This window comes from Accipiter gentilis, chromosome Z (genome assembly GCF_929443795.1).
Source record: "Accipiter gentilis chromosome Z, bAccGen1.1, whole genome shotgun sequence".
In the NCBI taxonomy this organism is placed as follows: Eukaryota; Metazoa; Chordata; class Aves; order Accipitriformes; family Accipitridae; genus Astur; species Astur gentilis.
In genome coordinates, this window is record NC_064919.1 from 27,324,148 (window position 1) to 27,343,592 (window position 19,445).

Consider the following 19,445-nt stretch of genomic DNA (forward strand, 5'->3'; position numbering starts at 1 on the left):
GAAAATTACAGGACAAGCTGAGCAATATAAAAGTCTAAGATACCTTTGAAGTACAATAAAAGACTTTTCAGTTGTATTATTTTTGTCCTGAGTCAGAATGTACAAAATGAAAGGACAAATCTTGAGGTCTGTATTCAGTTTCAGTCAATCGTTAGCTGAACATGTATTGGAGACAGTAGAAAACTAGGCAGCCTTCATTTGTCTAGGCTCTTTTATGTTGCAGCCTCCTTGGAGAGCTGGTGAGATGCATTTAAACAGGTATTTTATTATACTTTTTTACATAAGTGTTTATTTTTATTAAAATAAAGGATAAAGGATTTAAAGGGTAAAGGGATAAAGGAAATAAAGATTTACTTTTTCTCCAAGTAAATTTGTGTCCAAAAAATAATCTTGTCTCTGAGGCATCGATGAGGTGCACTCTTTCTTCTGACTCTTACAGGCAGCAAAGGTGAAAATGTTCCATTGATAAACATTTGAGGACTACTGGATTCAGTTAGACACTTGTAATCAGCTGTATCATTTCCTATCACTCTTTTTCTAAAGAATGCAGCATCATGGATTATAAATTACTTTCTTACTTATGAAATTAATGGTACAAATTGTATCTGTGGTAGAAATTGTCAGGTGTCAGGCTCAGAAATGAAGAGGAGCAGGTACGTTTCCATTTGGCAACCAAGCTGGACAACTCAGTGACCACAGACTGTAGTGCACCAAATTCCAAAAGTTTTCAGAGGTTCAAAAAAATGGTCAGACCAACTGATGAAGAAAAATCCATCATTCTCTGTTAAGCATGAAGAGCCCAAACCTCTGCCTATGCAAAAGATTGGTGGCCGTTGTGAAAATGTGCTGGGGAGGTATGACTATGTAGGTATTTAGTATAGTCTAGACATCTTCCATTGGCCAGTGTTGGGACTATTTTGTTGGCCTCGATGGGAATTTGCTCTGGCCCAGGGTCACTGCTCTTGTTGCTTTTCACTTTGATGCTCTGTAACTGGGATTTTGCCCACACAATTGGTCTAAGCTTCATGTGCTGTCTCTTTAGCCTCAGATTATGTGTTTATACCCCAACTATGTGCTTAAGCTGTGAAGATTCATTCTTGAGTTTTAGGGTTTGTTTTCTTTCTTTATTGCTAAAGTAGTACTTAAGAGTAAGAATGAAAGGAAAAAATAGTTCATGTGCTCAAGAATTCATTTTAACATCTAAGGAACAATGCAGAGGCTTCCTAATAGACAATAATGGTTCTTGCCAGACCTGTGCAGTCCCTTCCCCACACCTGCCTTTTGGTGTATTCATAATAAGTAGGAAGAAGAAGGGAGGGCAGGGGAAGAAACCTTTGGTGTAATTTGTCTGTGCTATTCTCTGCTTCTTATCTTAAACCTTAGTGTCTGTACTTTTAAAAATATTTACTATGTGTTATGCAGACAAGATCATCGTTCAGTTGTGAATGAAGCGATTTCACTACAGGCAGAAGATTAGAATTCATTTAAGTTTAATTTGGAAACACTTTTAGGAAAAAATCCATAGGGAAATTAAAAGAATAGCTTCAGTTTTACCTCTCTGAAATTTCTGATTGGTCTGAAAGCAATGCATATTTTTTTCCTCCCTATTTTTCCCCTATGTGGGTATTTTACACATGCATATAAAAGTAAATGAGCAGGTTGTGCACCTTTTATCAATTCAAGCTTTATTTTTGCATATTGAAAAACTGTTTCTGTCACTCTTGAAGAAATAAGAATTCTAAAACCCCATAATAGGAACAACATTATGGGAACTTCATAATTTGAAAAGGAGGGGAGGGGAGGATAAAATAAAAGCTGCATTGAATTCCACCATTTCTTGATCTCATTCAGCTAAAAAAAAAAAAAAATTGTTGCCCATCAGATTGTAATCTTTGTAATGTCTTAGGTGTTTTACACACTAATTGGCAGTTTATAATGCAAAGCTTTTCAGATCACATTTGTAAACAGAGAAGCTGATTTGGATCAGGACCTATCTTGTTCATATGATATACAAAGCTTAAGATAAATTTATCTACGTGAAAAAACATTTTAAGTCCTATTGTTCAGAGACTATGTGTATCGAGATTAAACCTGATGGAAAATTTTATAGTCTATGTGCTGTAAGTCTTTAGAAGAAATTACAGGAATGAAAAGAAAAAAAAATCTAGCATTAATAATAGCTGTGCTACTTGGTGCTGCTTCAGTCTGTAATCTAACACTCTGGTTGTTCTTCTTTGCTAGTTTGCCTAGTGTAAGAGAGAGACTAATACGGAAGAATAACAGTAACAAGGTTAAATTATTAGATTTCTCCATAGAACTTTCTCTAAAATGCCATTTCCATGTCAGGAAAGGAATTTTTTTTCCTATGGGTCTCTTAAATAAACACAAGGCAATTGTGTAACAAGAAGGCAATTCATTCATTGAAGCCTGCTTTCCTGATAGCAAATTGTCTGTGAATATATTTATGCTTTGTTTTTACGTGAACAGGTTCAAATAGCTTTTGAGAATGTATTTGAATATATAGGTTATTCATGTTAATAGCAAGTTGTGGTTTGATACTAGAATTTCTTGTTATGTTTCTGGGTCTGTTTGTGTGGGACTGTGATTGTTTTTTTTCTCAACATTTTGCTCAGGCTATTTTACATTGCATCTGGATTTATTCCTTTTAGCTGGAGGATGTGGATTATGACCATAACTTACTAAAACATACACAGTTTATTAAACATAAAAATACTGTGAAACTTATTGAGGATTAGTTTCATTTTATACACTTACATATTGGGAAATTAAAGAATAGATTTTACTAGTTATAAGTTACTGGGGTGTCTGAGTCTCCAAATTCTAATTTGATCACAAAATATTTTAAATGAAGTTTGTTGACAGATTGAGAGATTAATAATAAACAGCTATAGCTTAATGTCAGAGAAGAGCATTTCTAATGCAACAGCAAGTGTAGGTGTATATGCAACAGATAGGCACTTTTATCAAAATGTATGTTTCTTCTCAAATACTGCCCATATATTTACTGGTGCAAATTGATGCAGCGTTTTTTCCCTAGGAGTATGGAAGAGGTAGAGATTTCAGTTTATAGTAGTCAGCCATCACTCTGCTGTTAATATATTAGTGGGAAAATGAATTTGCAAAGATGTCTTGGGTTATGTACACTTCCTTGTGGAAATAGACTGCAGTTTATCTCTGTTATTCAGTGTGCAGGTCAACGTGCTTGTTGGGCAAGCATTCTTTTCTTTCATTTTGTGTGAGAAGCAAGACCTTTCTGCAGATAGGGCATTGTTCTTCATACCCATTAACAGATGTCAGCACATGCCGCAGGATAGGTTAGCAAATACCAGTCACAGAATCACATTCCATCAAGGCTGATAGACTGTGTCTTCTGGGTTAGACACATGGTCAACACATTTGTTAGAGTCCAGTTTGGACTCTTTAGTAGGACTCCTAACGGTGGGTATTTTTTATTATTTTGTTTTGGTTTTTAAGAATTTAAACTCTGAATAGGTTATTTTCTCCCAAATGTGTCTGGTAGTAAAGCATGTGTTAGTACAGCAGAGATTAGGAAGACTTTCTTGCTTATGGTAGATAGCATAATGTAGATGTGCTAATGAATCAGCAAACTGCAGGTTTTCTGGTATAAGCCAGAGGTAGCTGAGGTGGGTTTTGTATTTTCAAGTAAAAGCGTGGAATAAAAGATGAAGCTGGCATCTGGTGTGGTGTTAGTGTCTAAAGTAGGCAAAAGGAGAGTCATGCATGGATGGTATCGATGACCATGTTTAGGAATAAGTGAGCAGTAATTACCAGATCTCTTCATTCCACCTCAGATAAAGTGGTGTAAATGTTGCTGGTGAACTCCAGAATAGTACTTATGTGAACACAGGTAATAAGCTTGTGTCCGTAAATCAACAAAGAGACTGGCTTCAGCCCAGACATTTTGGATTCACAGTGTGGATAGAGGCTCCAAACACAAATCTCACACTGCCTTTAGTATCTGTTTGGGTGTGGTACCTTTCAGATTACCTTACCAGGATCTTCAACACTGAAGTTTGTCCTGTAAGTCTAAGTAATGCCTTTCACAGAATAGTAATTCTTCCTTTACCTTCCCCTCCCTCCTTCTCTCTTCATCCATCTCCGCAAGTTAAATGCCCACAGCAATGAAAAATCAATAGCCAGGTAGAGTCTGTAGTCATGGGGATTAAAGCTATAAGAGCTGGGACAGCTGAGAATGAGAGCCTGACCTCTTTGGGAGTAATGCTGTGACATGTTGTACCCCTTTATCACCCTTACCATCCACAGCATGACTGTGTCACTAAAGCCCCCAAGATGCAGCAAGTGCTTCACTTCAGAAGTTGCAGCAAAAGAGTAATTCTGAGAGATGAAAGTCATGTGCCAGCTTTGAACAAATTTTACAAATGCAGAGTCTGAGGAAACAGTTTTAATAAACAGAATAAAAAATGTCCAGCTCATTGATTAGGAGGTGCAGAATGATAGGAAGTTAAGTGGGTGAGGGTGTTGCAGTACTTCAGAATTTCTGGAGTATTCAGATTTATAGGTGGGAAATAAATGTTGATTTGTTTATTCCCTCACTCCCCCATATCTACTCAAGGAAGGGCAATTAGTTTCTATTTTTTAATGTTTGCATTATCATTGAACATATATCTTTCTGCAGTGCCAGCTATAAAAAGTCAATACAGGACCCAGCTGTACAAATAAACACAGTTATGAGTGTAAGGGAGAAATTATTAACAGTAAGTGGAGTAAACACATTTCTGCAGAATTTATTTCTTAACGAGCTTTTAAAGAATAAAAATAAATAAAAGATATGTCTGTACTTTAAATTCAATGTCATTGTTAACTGTTACAATGCAACTGAAATTTTTGTTCAGCAATAGAATCAGAAAAAAATGTACTTCAGGTCTCTCAGGTTAATGGAATTAACACAACATATGTCATTCAAAGAACTCTTACATTTTAAATAGGAAAGATGCCTTTCCTATTCAAACTTACTCCTTTCCTCCTGTGTTTTGCAGTCTTTTTTTTTTGCCATGATTCTGTTTATAGAAGCCTCCTCCTTCTGGATGTAGGCTTTCTTTGTTTTGCAAAGGATGTGTTTCAGTCAAGGCACATTAAAAATTTTTCAACAATCAGGTTTTATTAAAAGAAACACCCACCCCCCCCCCAAAAAAAAAAAAAAAAATTGAAGGGCCTTTGGAGGTTTTTGGTTGGGTTTTTTTTTCCTCTTTTTCTTTTCCAGAAGGTAGAAGACTTTTACCAGACTGGTTTTGAGGAGGTTTCTTGGTTCTGGAAGTTAAGAGAATTAAAAGGTTGTAATTGGTCACCTGCAGGATAGCTGTAAACTTCGATAGCATGGGAAGAATGAAGTTCAAGAAAGTGAAGCTTGAGCAGTTACTTTACCAGTGTTGTAAACCTTGGCCTGTCCTATCTAAGGACAGTTTCCAGATCAATTGCCTATGCGGGGGTAGGTGCTTCTGACATTTCAAAAGGTCTAGTTTTTGTATGAGTACAGAATAAAAATAATTATCATGAGTTTGGTATGTTTTGGTGAATTTCTTCTGTTCTGGCCAGACATTCTTTGACTCTTCAGAGCTACCCAGGGCTTAATAAGTTCTTTTCTTTAAAAACCAAAATGCTAGCTCAAACTGATTTGTTTCATGTTTCTTCCCATGTTCTAGTCCCTATAGTAAATCACTTGTTTGTCTCATTTGAATAGGCAGTATGAACTACCGGGTACAATCATAACTGATCAAAGTCCTGTTTTTTTAACATGAAAAAAACCCCAGCCCTTCAAATAGAAAGGCACAATGTCTGTCTTGTACCATTGGCTGATAAGAAGGGGTAAAGGCATAAGATTCTCCAGGGAGACAAGCCACGTAAAAATGATACTGTTTCTCATGAAGTCCAGCTTTATGCAGCTCTATTCTTTCTGATTTTCATTTGTTCTGTGTTTTTGATTTTGGACCCATGCAAGTAGTGTGAAAAATCTCCCAGAGAAGAGGGACATAGCAGGAATAAAAGGGAAAAGGTAGATCTCCAGCAGATGCATGTGAAGTGAAATACATGGAGATCACTCAGCTCTTCTATCACAAGAAATGTGATAGGCTCTTGCAGCTGGTTGTGAAACAGTAATTTGAAGTCTGATGAACTCTTTCAAGTGCAGGGGCCTGATTCTGCTCAGCTGTGTAATTGTGATGGAAGGGAGCCAGCCAAAGGCAGAGACCTGGGTGCAACCTTTTGGGAGGCTTGTTCCAGCAGAGTGGGTGGGAGAGTAAAATGAAGGTTACAAATAATAAGTTTCTCTGCCTGATTGATAATGAACTAGTAATAAGTGGCCTTATTATAGTAATAAGTTTCCCATGGAAGCCCAATGATTGCAGAGAGGCTTTAGCTGAGTGCATGTGACCACATCTTATTTTGATCAGCTGTAGCATAGCAAAGCTGTGTAATTATCATAATCTAACAATTAGCCTGGCATCCTTTCCCAGTGTTTAATTACTCCAATAAATGGTAATTGAATAGAGGACTTAATGACAAGAGAATAAGTTTCTTTCTGCATTGTGTACTTAACTTGCAGTCTTTTCTAGGCATAATTTTTGAATACTGTTTTTTTGAACAACAGCCTTGATTAATTGTTTCTCTTTTGTTTTGTCAGTCAGTATTTTGCTTTCTACATAGTGTTTTCTGATGGTGTTCTGAACTAGTCTTAACTTGTGAAACTGTAGCCTAAGGTCTAAAAGGTCATAGACAGCTCCTTTATATTACAGGGGGGTTTTGTTTGCTTGCTCAGGTTAGCGATATCCTGCTAGAGATCTTAAAATGTCACTGGCTTGCTACTGTTAGCAAACCCACTTCTCTTAGCATCTGGAAAATGTTGAATATTCTTTTCGTTTGAATAAAGCTGGAATCAAAATAGCTCTTTGATTACTTCATTGTTTGTGCATCAGAATCATTGTTGATGTCAGCAGAGCTATGGGAACAGAGTTTATTAACTGTTGTGACACAGCCAGTAAAAAGAGCAGAAAAGTGTTGAAGAGGTTATTTTTGTGTAGCACAGAAATAGCATCTTAAGAATTATCTGCAGTAAAATGGTACACTTAATCCCACAACCCCTCAGATAATTAACAACCACAAGATTTCCCCCATCACACATAACAGCTTTAAGTTAGTTGAAGTGAGGGGGCTTGGACTGTCTAAAAGGATAACAAAGCACAAGTTACCCTGGTGTGCTCCAGTCACAGCATGTGAATAGAGCTTGGGATGGTCTCACGCGCTACACTTGCCACCTAAGCAGAGGCAAAAGCTGTGAGCAAGCTCAGTAGTGTGGAATAGTAAATGACTGACATAACCACATACTAAGGGCAATTAAAATGTTGTCCTTTTAAAGGATGTTAACATTTTCCAGAAAATGTTTGGGCTTTGTGTATTACTACATGTACATATACATACTTTATACTCATCTTTCTGTTATTAATAATTTAAGCAAATAGTTTCATAACTAGCTAACAGAAATAAACTTCATTTTCAACCTATTTCTGTATTTTTACAGTTGAAGCCTTTCCTGTGTCTAGAATGTCTGTAAGAGATGTTTCTATTGTCTAATAACATGTAATCTGCTTGTGGTTCAGCCTTTGTTGGGATACTTAAGGGATCTTCTCACTTGGGTGCTTTTTTCATGATACTTGTAGGAATGGACTTCTCCCTGAGACCTGTCTCCATTAAATTTAGTTAAAACTGGCTTAGTAGCTGTGAAAGTAAAAAGAAGGAGCTGTGCAACCAGCAGTTATAGGGGTATGCACGTGCTGCTCACAGAAGCCTTTTTGTTAGGAAACAGAACATGTAAGTTTTTGCTGTGCTATTTCTGAAGAACTATGGGTAATTATGGTTTGTATTTACCCCAAGAATAAATTGATTCAGTGAATTTTGTTGATGCTGCTTTGCATTTCAGATTATCATTTGAGAGCAAGGCAACTGGTGTAAAGCATTCAGCAGTGGCAGGATCCCCTGCGCATTGGTGTTACAGGCTGTGCAGGCTCCAGGCAGCAGAGTTGGGGCCATTTGCATCTGATCCTTTCTGATGCCAGACTGAAGACTGGGATTTCATAATTCATTGTTAGAGCAGTTATTTGAAGTCTTTTCTGGTTCACAGTGAAGCCTTGCTGCATGCATTTGACAGAACTGACTCCAAATAAAGAAAGGTTGACATAGTAAAAGGAAAATTTTCCAGTACAGTTATCTTGAAGTAGAGCATCTGGTGTGTTGATTTTACAGGTAGGGTGATAGAATATAACTAATAAGATTTGTATGAGAAGCAACAAGCAGAAGCTATTGCAATTTTTTTTATCTATCTAAATGATAATGGGCAATTAGTGTTATTTGTGCTGTTCTTAAACTGGATTTTTACAGTGTTTATTCCAAGAAAGAAAGAAAGGAAGAAAGAAACAACAACAACAACAAAACCCAAGCAAAACTGTTGTTGCATTCTAAATATCTCTTTAAATACATCATCACTTGTTTCAGTGACCAACAAAGCTAATAAATTCAAGACAAGTCACATACACTTCAGAATTTAAAATTATGAAGAGAAGCATGCACACAGACTGTGTACTTTTACTTGTGTTAATGGATAAACAGAAAATAGAAGGCATTAATTACTTTGAAAATTTTTTGCTAGTCTTGTGTTTCTGTGGTTAAAATTACCATGAGGTTCTTTCTCTGCATCCTGAATACTTGGACATTTCATCAGTGGCACTTGAGCACAGAAACATTCATATGACTGTCTGCTGGAAGCAGTATGCAAGTTTTGTGTAGTAAGCTGATGTTTGTTGGTTATGGAAGTGTTTAGGTTTAGAAACTACTTAACTATCTGTCTCTGTCTTCAAAATGGCTTTTATTGCCCTACCGCCTAATAGCTAGCTTTGTAGTATGCAGGTTTCCAAGACACCGTTTGAATGCCACCTGACTCAAAACAAAGGTTAATTATGTTTGAAGAATAGCTGTGTTTTGCTGTGCATAAGCCAGAGTGCATGAAGACAAATGACATTATTTGCAAGAAGGTTTGTAGGTCCTGTCAGAGTTTCAGAGAAGCCTTTTTTGTTGGTTTCTACCACAACACAATGTTCTGTTGTGCAAAATTTATGTAGGACTGGTTTCATCCTCGTAGTGGGATTTATATAAAGATCCTGATAACTGCGTGGTTCCAGAACGGCATGGGAGTCCAGATGAGGATCTGCCAGAACAGTTTGAAGACCTAACTGAGAAAAAGAAAAGTATATCAGTAGCATTACTAGAGACTGTAGGAAAGCAAGCTTTCTATTCAGAATGGGATTGGAAAAAGGGACAAAGGTATTAAACCTTAAATGCAGTCAACAGGAGATCTGCTATTCCTGTCATCTCTACAAATCTATCTGCTAACAGATTCCGCCTTCCCTTTACATGTTATGCTCCTCAACATATGTACGTGGCTAAACATTGATAAATGCTTTCATTTGAAGTGGAACTTTTGTTTCCCTCTAATACCTGACATTACACTACCACTAAGAGGTTTTCAGCCTGTAAATGTTAAGTGTTTTCCTCTCAGATGTGGTTTAAAATTCTTGGAAATGTGTTTCTGAAGTGTTTTGTTTAATAGCTTTGAGAAGCCTGAGCTGATGAATTTTTTTGTGAGGTACTCATGGCCACCCTGGCCTTTCTGTTCAGGTTAGAGGTTTTTGTGTTTCCTCTTTGAGAAGGTAAACACAACATACTGCCTTGTAGCTGAAGAAACAAGAACAGTCTCAGTTCATTCCAAGAAGCATGCTGGAGATGTTGTAGCCTCTTTTGGAAAAATAAAATTAGTTCTACAACTCTTCAGTACGCATGCTGAGGTTTTGATTACTGACTTATTTAAGATATTACAAGAGGGGAAATAAATACCTGCTTTCTGCTTCTTAGTTGGCTAATAACCTCTTTTCTGTATTGCTGTTACTATATGGAGTGAAGAGACTTCACTCAGAGCAGCTTGATAAAATACCTTGGTACATGTTTTTCCTGGAGCAGGTTCACTGCTGTGCTGGCAATATCAGCTTAAGGCCAGTTTAGATCACTTAAAATATGCACCATCTTCTTCCTTTTTTTAGGCATGTAAGTGTAAACACTTTCTGGCTACAGTGAATGACTGTGAAATGAAAATATTGAGAAGCAGGGGAGTGGGGAGGGAAGGACACTAGGATGAAAGGACTTGGTTGTGTGCTTCACCCTCAAATCTGCTTTGCAGACAGTGCTTGCTTCTTACTTTCCACATGTTTGACAGGCAAGTGTGTGCTGTGGCGAATGAAGACACTCAACTGCTTTAGCACTTAGGGAAGCAGAAACAAGAATGAATCTACTAAAATACCAGTGATCAAAGAGGACGGCTGTGGTTTGGTTTTGTTTGTTTAACAAGAATACAGTAGGGAACTTTGCCAAGAGGGAGTCAGATGAGCTCTTTGTGTGCAGTATTGGATAGAACAGCTCAGTGGTGCAGATTACAAGTTTGATTTCTTTACTAAAATGGATTTAAGGTGTGATCACAAATTTAGTTGTCTGTCTTTTTGTATTTATCATCTCCATTATCATAGACCATGCAATTGGATTTTTCCCTTCAAATTCAGCTATTTACAGTACAGATTCTGTCTGGGAAATGTCTGTCTAGACTCTCCTTTTGGTTAAAGGAGAGAAATAGCTGCTTCTGGAGTGTGATCCATCTCATTCCAGTGTACCTTGGGCCTAAACAGGCCAGATGAATCGGACTCGAGAAGTTCCTGTTTCTCTCCATTGACCTAAAGAGAATGCAGAGAAGCAGTTCATGTAAGGTTATTTGTGTTGTAAAAGTCTAATATTAAGGAGAGCACTCTGATCCCTAGTGTTACATAAGTGTAGTTCTGAGAGCATATAGTTTCTGTCACAAAACCATAATTGGGCATTATTGTGAAGGCACAGGCTGATAGAAGAGGTAACATTGAGAATCCCTGGAGAAAACTGCATTGTCTGTCACCTGCACCATTAAAAAAAAGCACACACACACAAACACATGCACACATATAAATATATATTCATTTTTACTTACTAAAACTGTAATTAAAAAAAAAAGAGATACCATTGCCAGAATGTGGCTTTCCTACTCATAAGATACTCTTTTTCATTACCTGTAAGAAATAGCATACTGTTCACTGATACAGAGAACAGACATCAATTTGAAAACAATGCATTTTTGCAAATGTACTAAGACAGAATCTGTTCAGGTGACAGGTTTTGAAAAGCACTGGAGTACAAAAATATATTCTTAACTAATGTTTTAGATAAATATAAATTCTCCTGGAAGAACTGTGGTTCAGAGAGGCTTTTCCATGTTACAGAATGGAACTGTGAGGCTACGCACTGGCTGAAATTATACAGATATATCATGTTTTGATGCGTGTTCAGGTTTTCCCCTTTAAAAAGCTATTTTATTGAAGTTAAATTATTGTAGAGATATGAAAAGTTGTAGTTTGCTCTGAATTTATCCTTAGAGGGCCAGCAGATCATTGCTTTTTCTCTGAAATTAGATAGAAGGATCCAGATGGCAGATTTCAAGCCTATCAGGTGTTTAAAATGTGCCCCTCAGCTAAAAAGAAGTATTATAGTTAAATCTGTCATGGCCTTTTTATTGCTCTGTGTACACTTGACAACTGCAGCCATGAAAGAGAGAAGCTACAAGTAGCCTAGTCAGCCTCAAGTGGAGTAGGGTAGGGGTTGGTTTCTTTGGCTGCCCCAGGGAGTCTGATAGACATACAGACCTGGTTTCTGGAATCATTAAATTCATCATGGTATAAGCTCCCATGAAGGCAGTGAATTTGTTCGCATAGTTTCTTCCAGATACTATGCCAGGCATTACAGAAGTAATGTAAGTGAAATGTGGAGAGAGGGAAGGAAGCAAGAACACCCCACCCCCAACAAAAGAAGAATCCCACATCTCTTAAAGGGTTGTCAGTAATAATAGTAATAATAAAGTGCATCTGGGTTGGTGCTTTCTGCTGCATTTCTCAGCTGGCACTCATTCAGAACTGTCACGTTAGGATAAGTGCTGATAATTTGTATCCCAGAATTCTTTTATCTGAACAGAGCAACATCTCTGCTATGTACTTTTGGCAAAGGAGATACACTGCTTTTCAAATATCTTTAAAAAGCAGTACAGGCTTTTCTGTGCATTTGACAAATGGCTGCTAATCATGAAGAAAGAGTAAACCTGTTTGTGCTCTTGTAGTAATTCTAAGTACTTGCAGTCAAATCAGCTTTCAGCACAGGGGTGATTACTGCCTGATTCAGAGAAGAGGATATGTTTGGGTTATTTATTTGCATGCATATGTAGATGTTTATATAGACACTGATTTGGGGAGGATGCTACAGTTTTGGCTTCTTTGCTTCTTCTTGCTTCTTTCTCCAATTAAAAAAACACCAAAACAAAACCACAACTAAATAAAGCAGACACTTTCTTTGTTTGTTTATTCAATAAACCATAAGGAAAGATAGCCTATAACTTGGTGTGCGTTAGCAACAGACTCATGTTGTAAGGGAAGAGAGCAAAAGCCTTACCCAGAAGATCATATGATTGTAGTCCTGTAAAAGCAGTCTCTGATAGCTCTGGTGAATTGTAAAGGTTATTTCTGAGAGTGAATGTGCATGGCTGGAGTGAAATGAAGTGCCATTAGTGATGCTCCTTTTATGAGAAAGTTGCCCTGCAACAAGGTCATCCTGAGTTAACTGTGCTTATGTCTGAACTCTTCCTGCGATTTCAGATTCCAGCGGGGTGACTACCACATCGATGTCTGCATCAATGACTACCTGGATGTGTTCTGCCCTCACTATGAAGACTCGGTGCCGGAAGATAAGACCGAACGCTATGTTCTGTACATGGTGAACTTTGACGGCTACAGCTCCTGTGATCACACCTCCAAAGGGTTCAAGAGGTGGGAGTGTAATCGGCCACATTCCCCGAATGGACCGTTGAAATTCTCGGAAAAGTTCCAGCTCTTCACGCCCTTCTCGCTAGGATTTGAGTTCAGGCCAGGCCGGGAATATTTCTACATCTGTGAGTATATAGAGAATTACCACTGTTGCACAGCAGGTGCAAGAAACCCAGCTAATTTTTCACCTACGCTCTGTGGAAATACAGAGGGCCAAACAGTATATAATGCAGATGTCTTACAGTGAATGCCAACTTAACTATCCCCAGATACATTAGCTAGGAATCTAGCTAGTGAAAATGAGATTAAATCACAGCTGCTTTTCTCACATGAAATAGCATGTGGCTACTGAACCATGGTTGACTTTTAAAGCAAAATGCACTATTACATTTATTCCAGCACTCTGAGGTGGAGGAGCAGAAGGGAGCAAGAAGCCGTCCCCAAATATAAGGAAAAATAATTAATCATTTCCATGTGAAATTCCTCGATTTTCTTATTTGCTTAGATGAAATACTCTTGTGTCTGTAATATTTATCACGCAAGGAAAGTGAGGTCTGTGTAGTTTGTACGTGTATGGCTGCTGATGTCTGTAGTCTAGTGGTATTTAAAGTTGTAATTTCCTGGGGTAAATACTCCTAGCATCAAGCCAAGTGGCTCCTTTTTTCCTCCTTCCCTTTTTTCACCCCCTTTTCCTTGGACAAGCTGTTTCTGTCAGCATGGGCAGTGTGGGGTGCTGTGGGAGCAGGCAGCAAGCAGGCGAGTGTGAATGGGCTCCCATACCTTCACACCCAATCCCCAAAGCAATTTTGAGCACCCTTCCAGAGCTCTGCACTCCCCTTCATGGAGGTCTGCATCAGGGCTGCTCTGGGCACCCAGAGGAGATGCAGGATAATATCTGAGGATAAGGAAGTAAAAACATCAGGAGGTTAAAAACCAGTGGGTTAAGCAAATTGATTCCCTGACCCCACTGTGCAGTTGATACTGCTTCAGCTGTCTGGTTTGTTTAATCCTCCAACAAAGATCTTATTGCATCAATTTGTTTTGTACCTGAATCTTCCACTCCTAACAAGTTTTGACTGCTCCAGTAATATTTTTTTTCCTGTTTTTATTGTTAGACTATAGAGTTGAAAGCTTTAGACAGACTGTAGATCCCAATAAATATCGCCTTCATATGTGTAGCTGGCTTTTCTGCTGTGAAACAGTCATTCCACCTCATTTCACCAGAGAAACTGACTATATACGATCCCTGTTTTTCAGCCTCATTTCTTCAGCATGAGATTTTTCTTTTCACTTTCTAAATCCACAGGGAAATACATTCCTATTGGATAGTTTTCCATTCATTTCTTTTTCTTCCAGCAAATAAAAACGTATAATGAGTCGTGGTTCAGCATCAGAAGAACAGTGCCTTGTCCTTGTGCTGAAGCACAGTAATAATACTAAAAATAGTTTTGAAAAGCAAACTGTAATATTACTTAAAACTGTTTTTTAATATGGTCATGAGAAATCATGTAAAGGTATCAAGAGTTAAGAGGATAATGTTCTAGGATGAATAAATCTGTACTGTGTTGGCCCAGTCCTACTTGTGTCACTCACAAAAGCTTCCCATTAACTTCAACAGGAGTTTTGTGTCATTCAAAACTCCAGTATCAGGGTCCCTGGGAATAGTGGATTTTTGGTGGGGTTTGTTTGTTTGTTTGTTTGGGTTTGGGTTTGGGTTTTTTTTATTCAATTCCTGAGCATCATCAGTAAAACAAGCAGGAATACTTAAACTAAGGAACGCAGTATTTAACATCACATGGTCTCAATGAAATCTAGCAAAGGGATGGCATTGGTAGCTGCAAGCATTAAAAAAAAAAACAACCTACTCCCCCCCCCCCCCCCCCCAATGGTTTTCTAAATTTCAAAAAAGAAAGAAAGAGAAATGTTTAATTAAGGTGAAAAACAAACATGAAAGTGAAGGAAAAAAAGATGAGAAATCTTACCTTGGTCTGTCTGCCTAAGAGCGTCGTTGTTAGAACATACAAAATCCATTGAACTCTCAAGCAAGACATTATTATTCAAATACATTCAGGTTGCTTATGCCTGGTTTTCCTCATTGTGGTTAATTTCAGTATTTCACGGAAAATCATTATGTATCTACTATAACATTCATTTAACTGAGTCATTTAACTGTCAAGGGCTCCCTTCAAAATAATTGTTCCAAAGAGCTTTAAAATATGAAGAGCTTTATGATATTCAACTGCATTTAGATGGAATTATTTTTTTCTAATGAAAGGTAAAATATCAAAAAATTACTAGCAAAGAGATGTTCATTTACTGGTAGCTTACTGGCCTGGTATTCACTGAAATTAAATTTTAAGGCATGTTTCAGGACACAAAAGCATTTTTCCTCCTTTTCTGTAGTTTAAGTATTTTTTTGCCTGCATCCTTCGCTCTGCTGCAGACAGTAACAAGATTGGCATTGCAGCAGTTACAGGGAAGCACTGTGCACGAAGTTAACAGTTATACGGAAACATTCTCGGGGGAGAGTTGTCCATCCTGGAATGTTTTTCTCTTAGTTTGTGCTGAAGAAACAAGTTAGTGCAATATTGTTCCATGTTTCCTCATCAAAATTGTCAAGCAGGTGCTAGTCCAGGTTACGGAGACTGCCTTTGTTATTTTTCTGTATCTGCACGTTAAAGAAATTACTGATTCGCCAGGGAAGGTTTCCTTTCCTCAGCAGTTCTGAAACCTTTGCTGTCTCTGCAGAAAAGGGGAAGGCTGACTAAGTAGCATCATTCTGGTATATTCTATTTAAGGGTTACAAAATATGTCTTTTAGTCTAGACCTCTGGACAGACAGAAATATTAAGTGGTTGGTTAGGTATTTAGCTTAATTACTGTCTGGTGCTTTTTTGAAAATCTTCGCAGTTTACCTTTTAAGGATGTGACTTGCCTCTCTTGTTTCCATTATTTTTAGAAAATGCAATAATTTTAGAACAATCATTGTCTCTTTTTCTGAACTGTTGGTTTTGAAAATGCCACTTTTCTTTCTTATGCCATTGCCTTCATATATTGTTCCGATGAACTCTGATCTCCCTTCATTGCATGTTTGTTCTAGGAAAACACACACAAAAAAATCTATCTTTCTGATATCAAATTTACATTGAAGAAGTGAATTCAACATTGCAGACATGCAATCAACAAGTACTGCTTGAGTTTACTTTTGAAAGAAGAAAAGGTTAAATATTTACAGATAAGTTAACTTTTATTTGGTTAGGGAGTCCACATTGGGCAGCTAGGGAAAGTAAATAATAGATCATGACCTGAAGTCTCAATTTTTACTTAGTTCTTAGCAGGTGCTCACCTCAGGTTAGTGTGTGTTAGCCTGAAAAGACAAAATAGTCTTACTACTGAAACAGAAGCAAATGAAATAAAGAGAAAGAAGAAATTAAATACTTACTGGTATGACAGTGATTTTAATGTCTTCTGAAAGGGAACAAAAGTTTGGGTACGCAGGTTAACGTGGAGCACTGTGCAAGGGGAGGTGAACACAAAAGCAAGGAAGGGGGAAAGAAAAAAGATCCTAAAATGTATAATGTCATCTAATTATATAATTCAAAATAAGGGTAACATTTTCATTAATTTAATTATGAGTGGTTTATTTTTATTAATGTGCTAAGTATTGAATAAAATACCAGTAACAACTTGGTAAATATACATCAGAGTTGTTGAGATAAAAAAAATAAAGACATGGCTAGAACCAGACTGGTCCAGATTACTGCAGAATTCTGACTGCAGCTTCCGAACCAAGCTCTTGTGTTGATGTAAGCTAGACCCTATTGTTCTTTTTTTGAAAGCGATGTATCATTGGTGTAGTGTCAGAAGTTGTACTAATATTAAGCTGTAGCATTATGCTTTTCTCTGAGTGATCAGTCCAGTTATTCCGTCAAAGAATTTGGTATTTGACGTGATTTATCCTTAAGAAATCTATGCTGGTTTTATCATCTTATCCTCCAAGATTTTATATTGTTATGGGAGAAGGTGCTGCCCAAGCATTTGCACAGCAGTCACACACACATACCACAGTAGTATTTGGGTCTGGGGTTGTATTCTCTCTCACTGGGTCCTTTTTCTCTCCTCTAGGCAGGTTCTTTCTCTTTCCTGTTTTTTAGGCTAGTTGTTAGTATGTCTCCTTTTTCTGGCTCAAACCAGTTCTGAGGCTTTCTGAATCTTCTTATTCCTCCAATCAGAGAATAGGTCAATGTTAAGCAAAAGCATTAAGCAAGTTATGAGTTCTGCTTTAACATGAATGACTACTTTTAAGCTGCTAAAAAAAGTCCTTAAAGCCCTCCAAAACATATTAACAGTCTCCATAATTTATATACGTTCCTGTGCTATTATAGCCTCACAATCTTATCCCATTATTGCCACATGCTATTTCATCTGGTTTGGGTGTGGTCCACATGCTCATGTAGCTCAGCTTTGCCACTTTCCATAACAACATGTATTGTTTATTTAGTCATTTGATCACTGTGAATATTGTCAGTTATGCATGTTTATACCCTTTTCCTACAAAGACCAGGTAGATTTGCTTTTCTTTACGGTCCTCTTGCTGCTCTCCTGTTCTTCATGAGATCTTGAAGGTTTTTGCCAGCAGCTAGCAGGCTTTATATGTAATGTATCTGAACATAATCTAAGTGGTTCTTTTCCTAACCTTATTAAGGAAAGAGCTCCTTTAATCTTTTAAAAATCCTGTTGTCTTACCTGTGGTTTATTTGTGTTACATTTTTTGTTACTGTTTCTCTCTAGTTTTATCTCATGTGTCCTTCTGATTTTATTTCAAAATAAACAGCTTTTGCTATTTCTTTGTATCACCTTTAATGATGTGTCATTATCACTGTATCTTTGTTGTCACCATTTATTTGTATGAAGCATCTGATTGTCAATTCAGGGAGTTTTTGTTGTAACCATATTGCTCCTGACCACACCAGGATAGTATGCTTTTACAACTTGAATTTAATTATGGTTATAAATAATATGATTTTTCTTAAATTTGTGATTAAATTAAGAAATTCAATTTGTAAAGTTGTACTTACAGTTGTACATACACTTCTTAATAACAGCCACTCTCCTGTAGTCCTTTTCCTCATAGGCTATATTCCCTGGGGAACATGCCGTTACTTATTCCCTTGATTTTCTTAATGTTTGCCTTTGTTTCCCATCATCCTTGTTTCTCTTTACTAATTTTTTCTTTTCCTGAAATTTCTGGCTGTCGTCTCCTGAGGGCTTTTATTCAAATGACATTAGCTGCTGCTTCTGTAGGAGAACTTGTGATTTTCATAATTTTGAATATAAAATTATCTCTCTTCTGTTAGCTTCTTCCGTCTCTGTGACTGGAAGTTGACCTCACCATGTTCCAAAAACTGTAGAAATGTTTGAATCCTGCTGTCATTTTTCTCTAACAGTGGCCAGGTAGTTGGACCATCTCTTTGCAACCATCTGCACACTTCTGGAGGGTTCCCTGATTCAAAAGATCTTAAGGAAAGAACAGTAGTAGAAAAAAGTGTTTATAATACCCCACTTCTTTTTGTCTCACTTTTTCCTATTAATTAGGTAGTTCGCTTGTCTTATTAATAAGGTCTCTAGCTGAACTTTTGTTGAGGCAGTAACAGTCTCTGATGACAGTTAAGCTGAACTTTGTCTTCTCCCGTCTGCCCTTTTGTGAGTGTGTGTTTAAGTGTTAAGGGTTTGTTTGTGCTATTTTCTTTAGTCTCTCCTACAATCCTCTAGCAGTTTTTCTGTCCTGTCCAATTCCATGTTTCATGATGAGGTTAATTTCTGGGAGAGTTACTGGCTTTTTGTCTCAAAGCTGTAAGTATATTTTAAAATCATTATCAAGTTGTCTTGTTCCTGTTCCCTCCTTTCCACCTGAGATGCTTTCAGTAGAATCTCTACTGAAATGCTTTCTCCAGGTGGCCTAGCCACTGAATTTCTGGACATGGGGGAGGACATGAAACCACCACTGCTTGGTAAGGATTGCTTGGTAACCACCACTGCTGGTGATGGTTGTGGTAAAGATTTTTGATAATTAATGAGGAATTATTGACAGAGTTTAGCAGTCTAACTCACAGGGAAGAACGGTACATATCCCTATACAAATCCGCAGTTAGCATAGGAAGAGCACTGTCCACTTTTCATGGAAATTATCACAGACCTAAACAAAAACTCTCCATGACTAAGAACCTGGAATAGCTTCCCAGATTGCCAGCTTGGCTTTTATTCTTTCAGGACTGGTTTCAGTATAGCAAGAATTAAGAAAAGGGACTTCATAGAAGCAAGGATGAATAGCCTGTGATACAGTATGGGAGAAAACTACTGAGAAATCTTTACACTGTAGTTTATTAGAAGTTACTTGGTATTTTTCATGTGCTCAAAGAATGGTATTAAACAGCTGCATAGAGCTCATTGCTCTTGCTCA

At 37.5% G+C, this 19,445-nt stretch overlaps 1 protein-coding gene across 2 annotated transcripts in view; it reads left to right on the plus strand.

Annotated features, from left to right (window-relative positions):
- EFNA5 (ephrin A5) overlaps window positions 1-19,445 on the plus strand; it is a 215,223-nt gene that overhangs the window by 160,756 nt on the left and 35,022 nt on the right. For both annotated transcript variants that reach the window (XM_049795637.1, XM_049795638.1), the window contains exon 2: window positions 12,819-13,111. In XM_049795637.1, coding sequence (XP_049651594.1) covers window positions 12,819-13,111 — 293 coding nt within the window. The remainder of the gene's footprint in view (window positions 1-12,818; window positions 13,112-19,445) is intronic.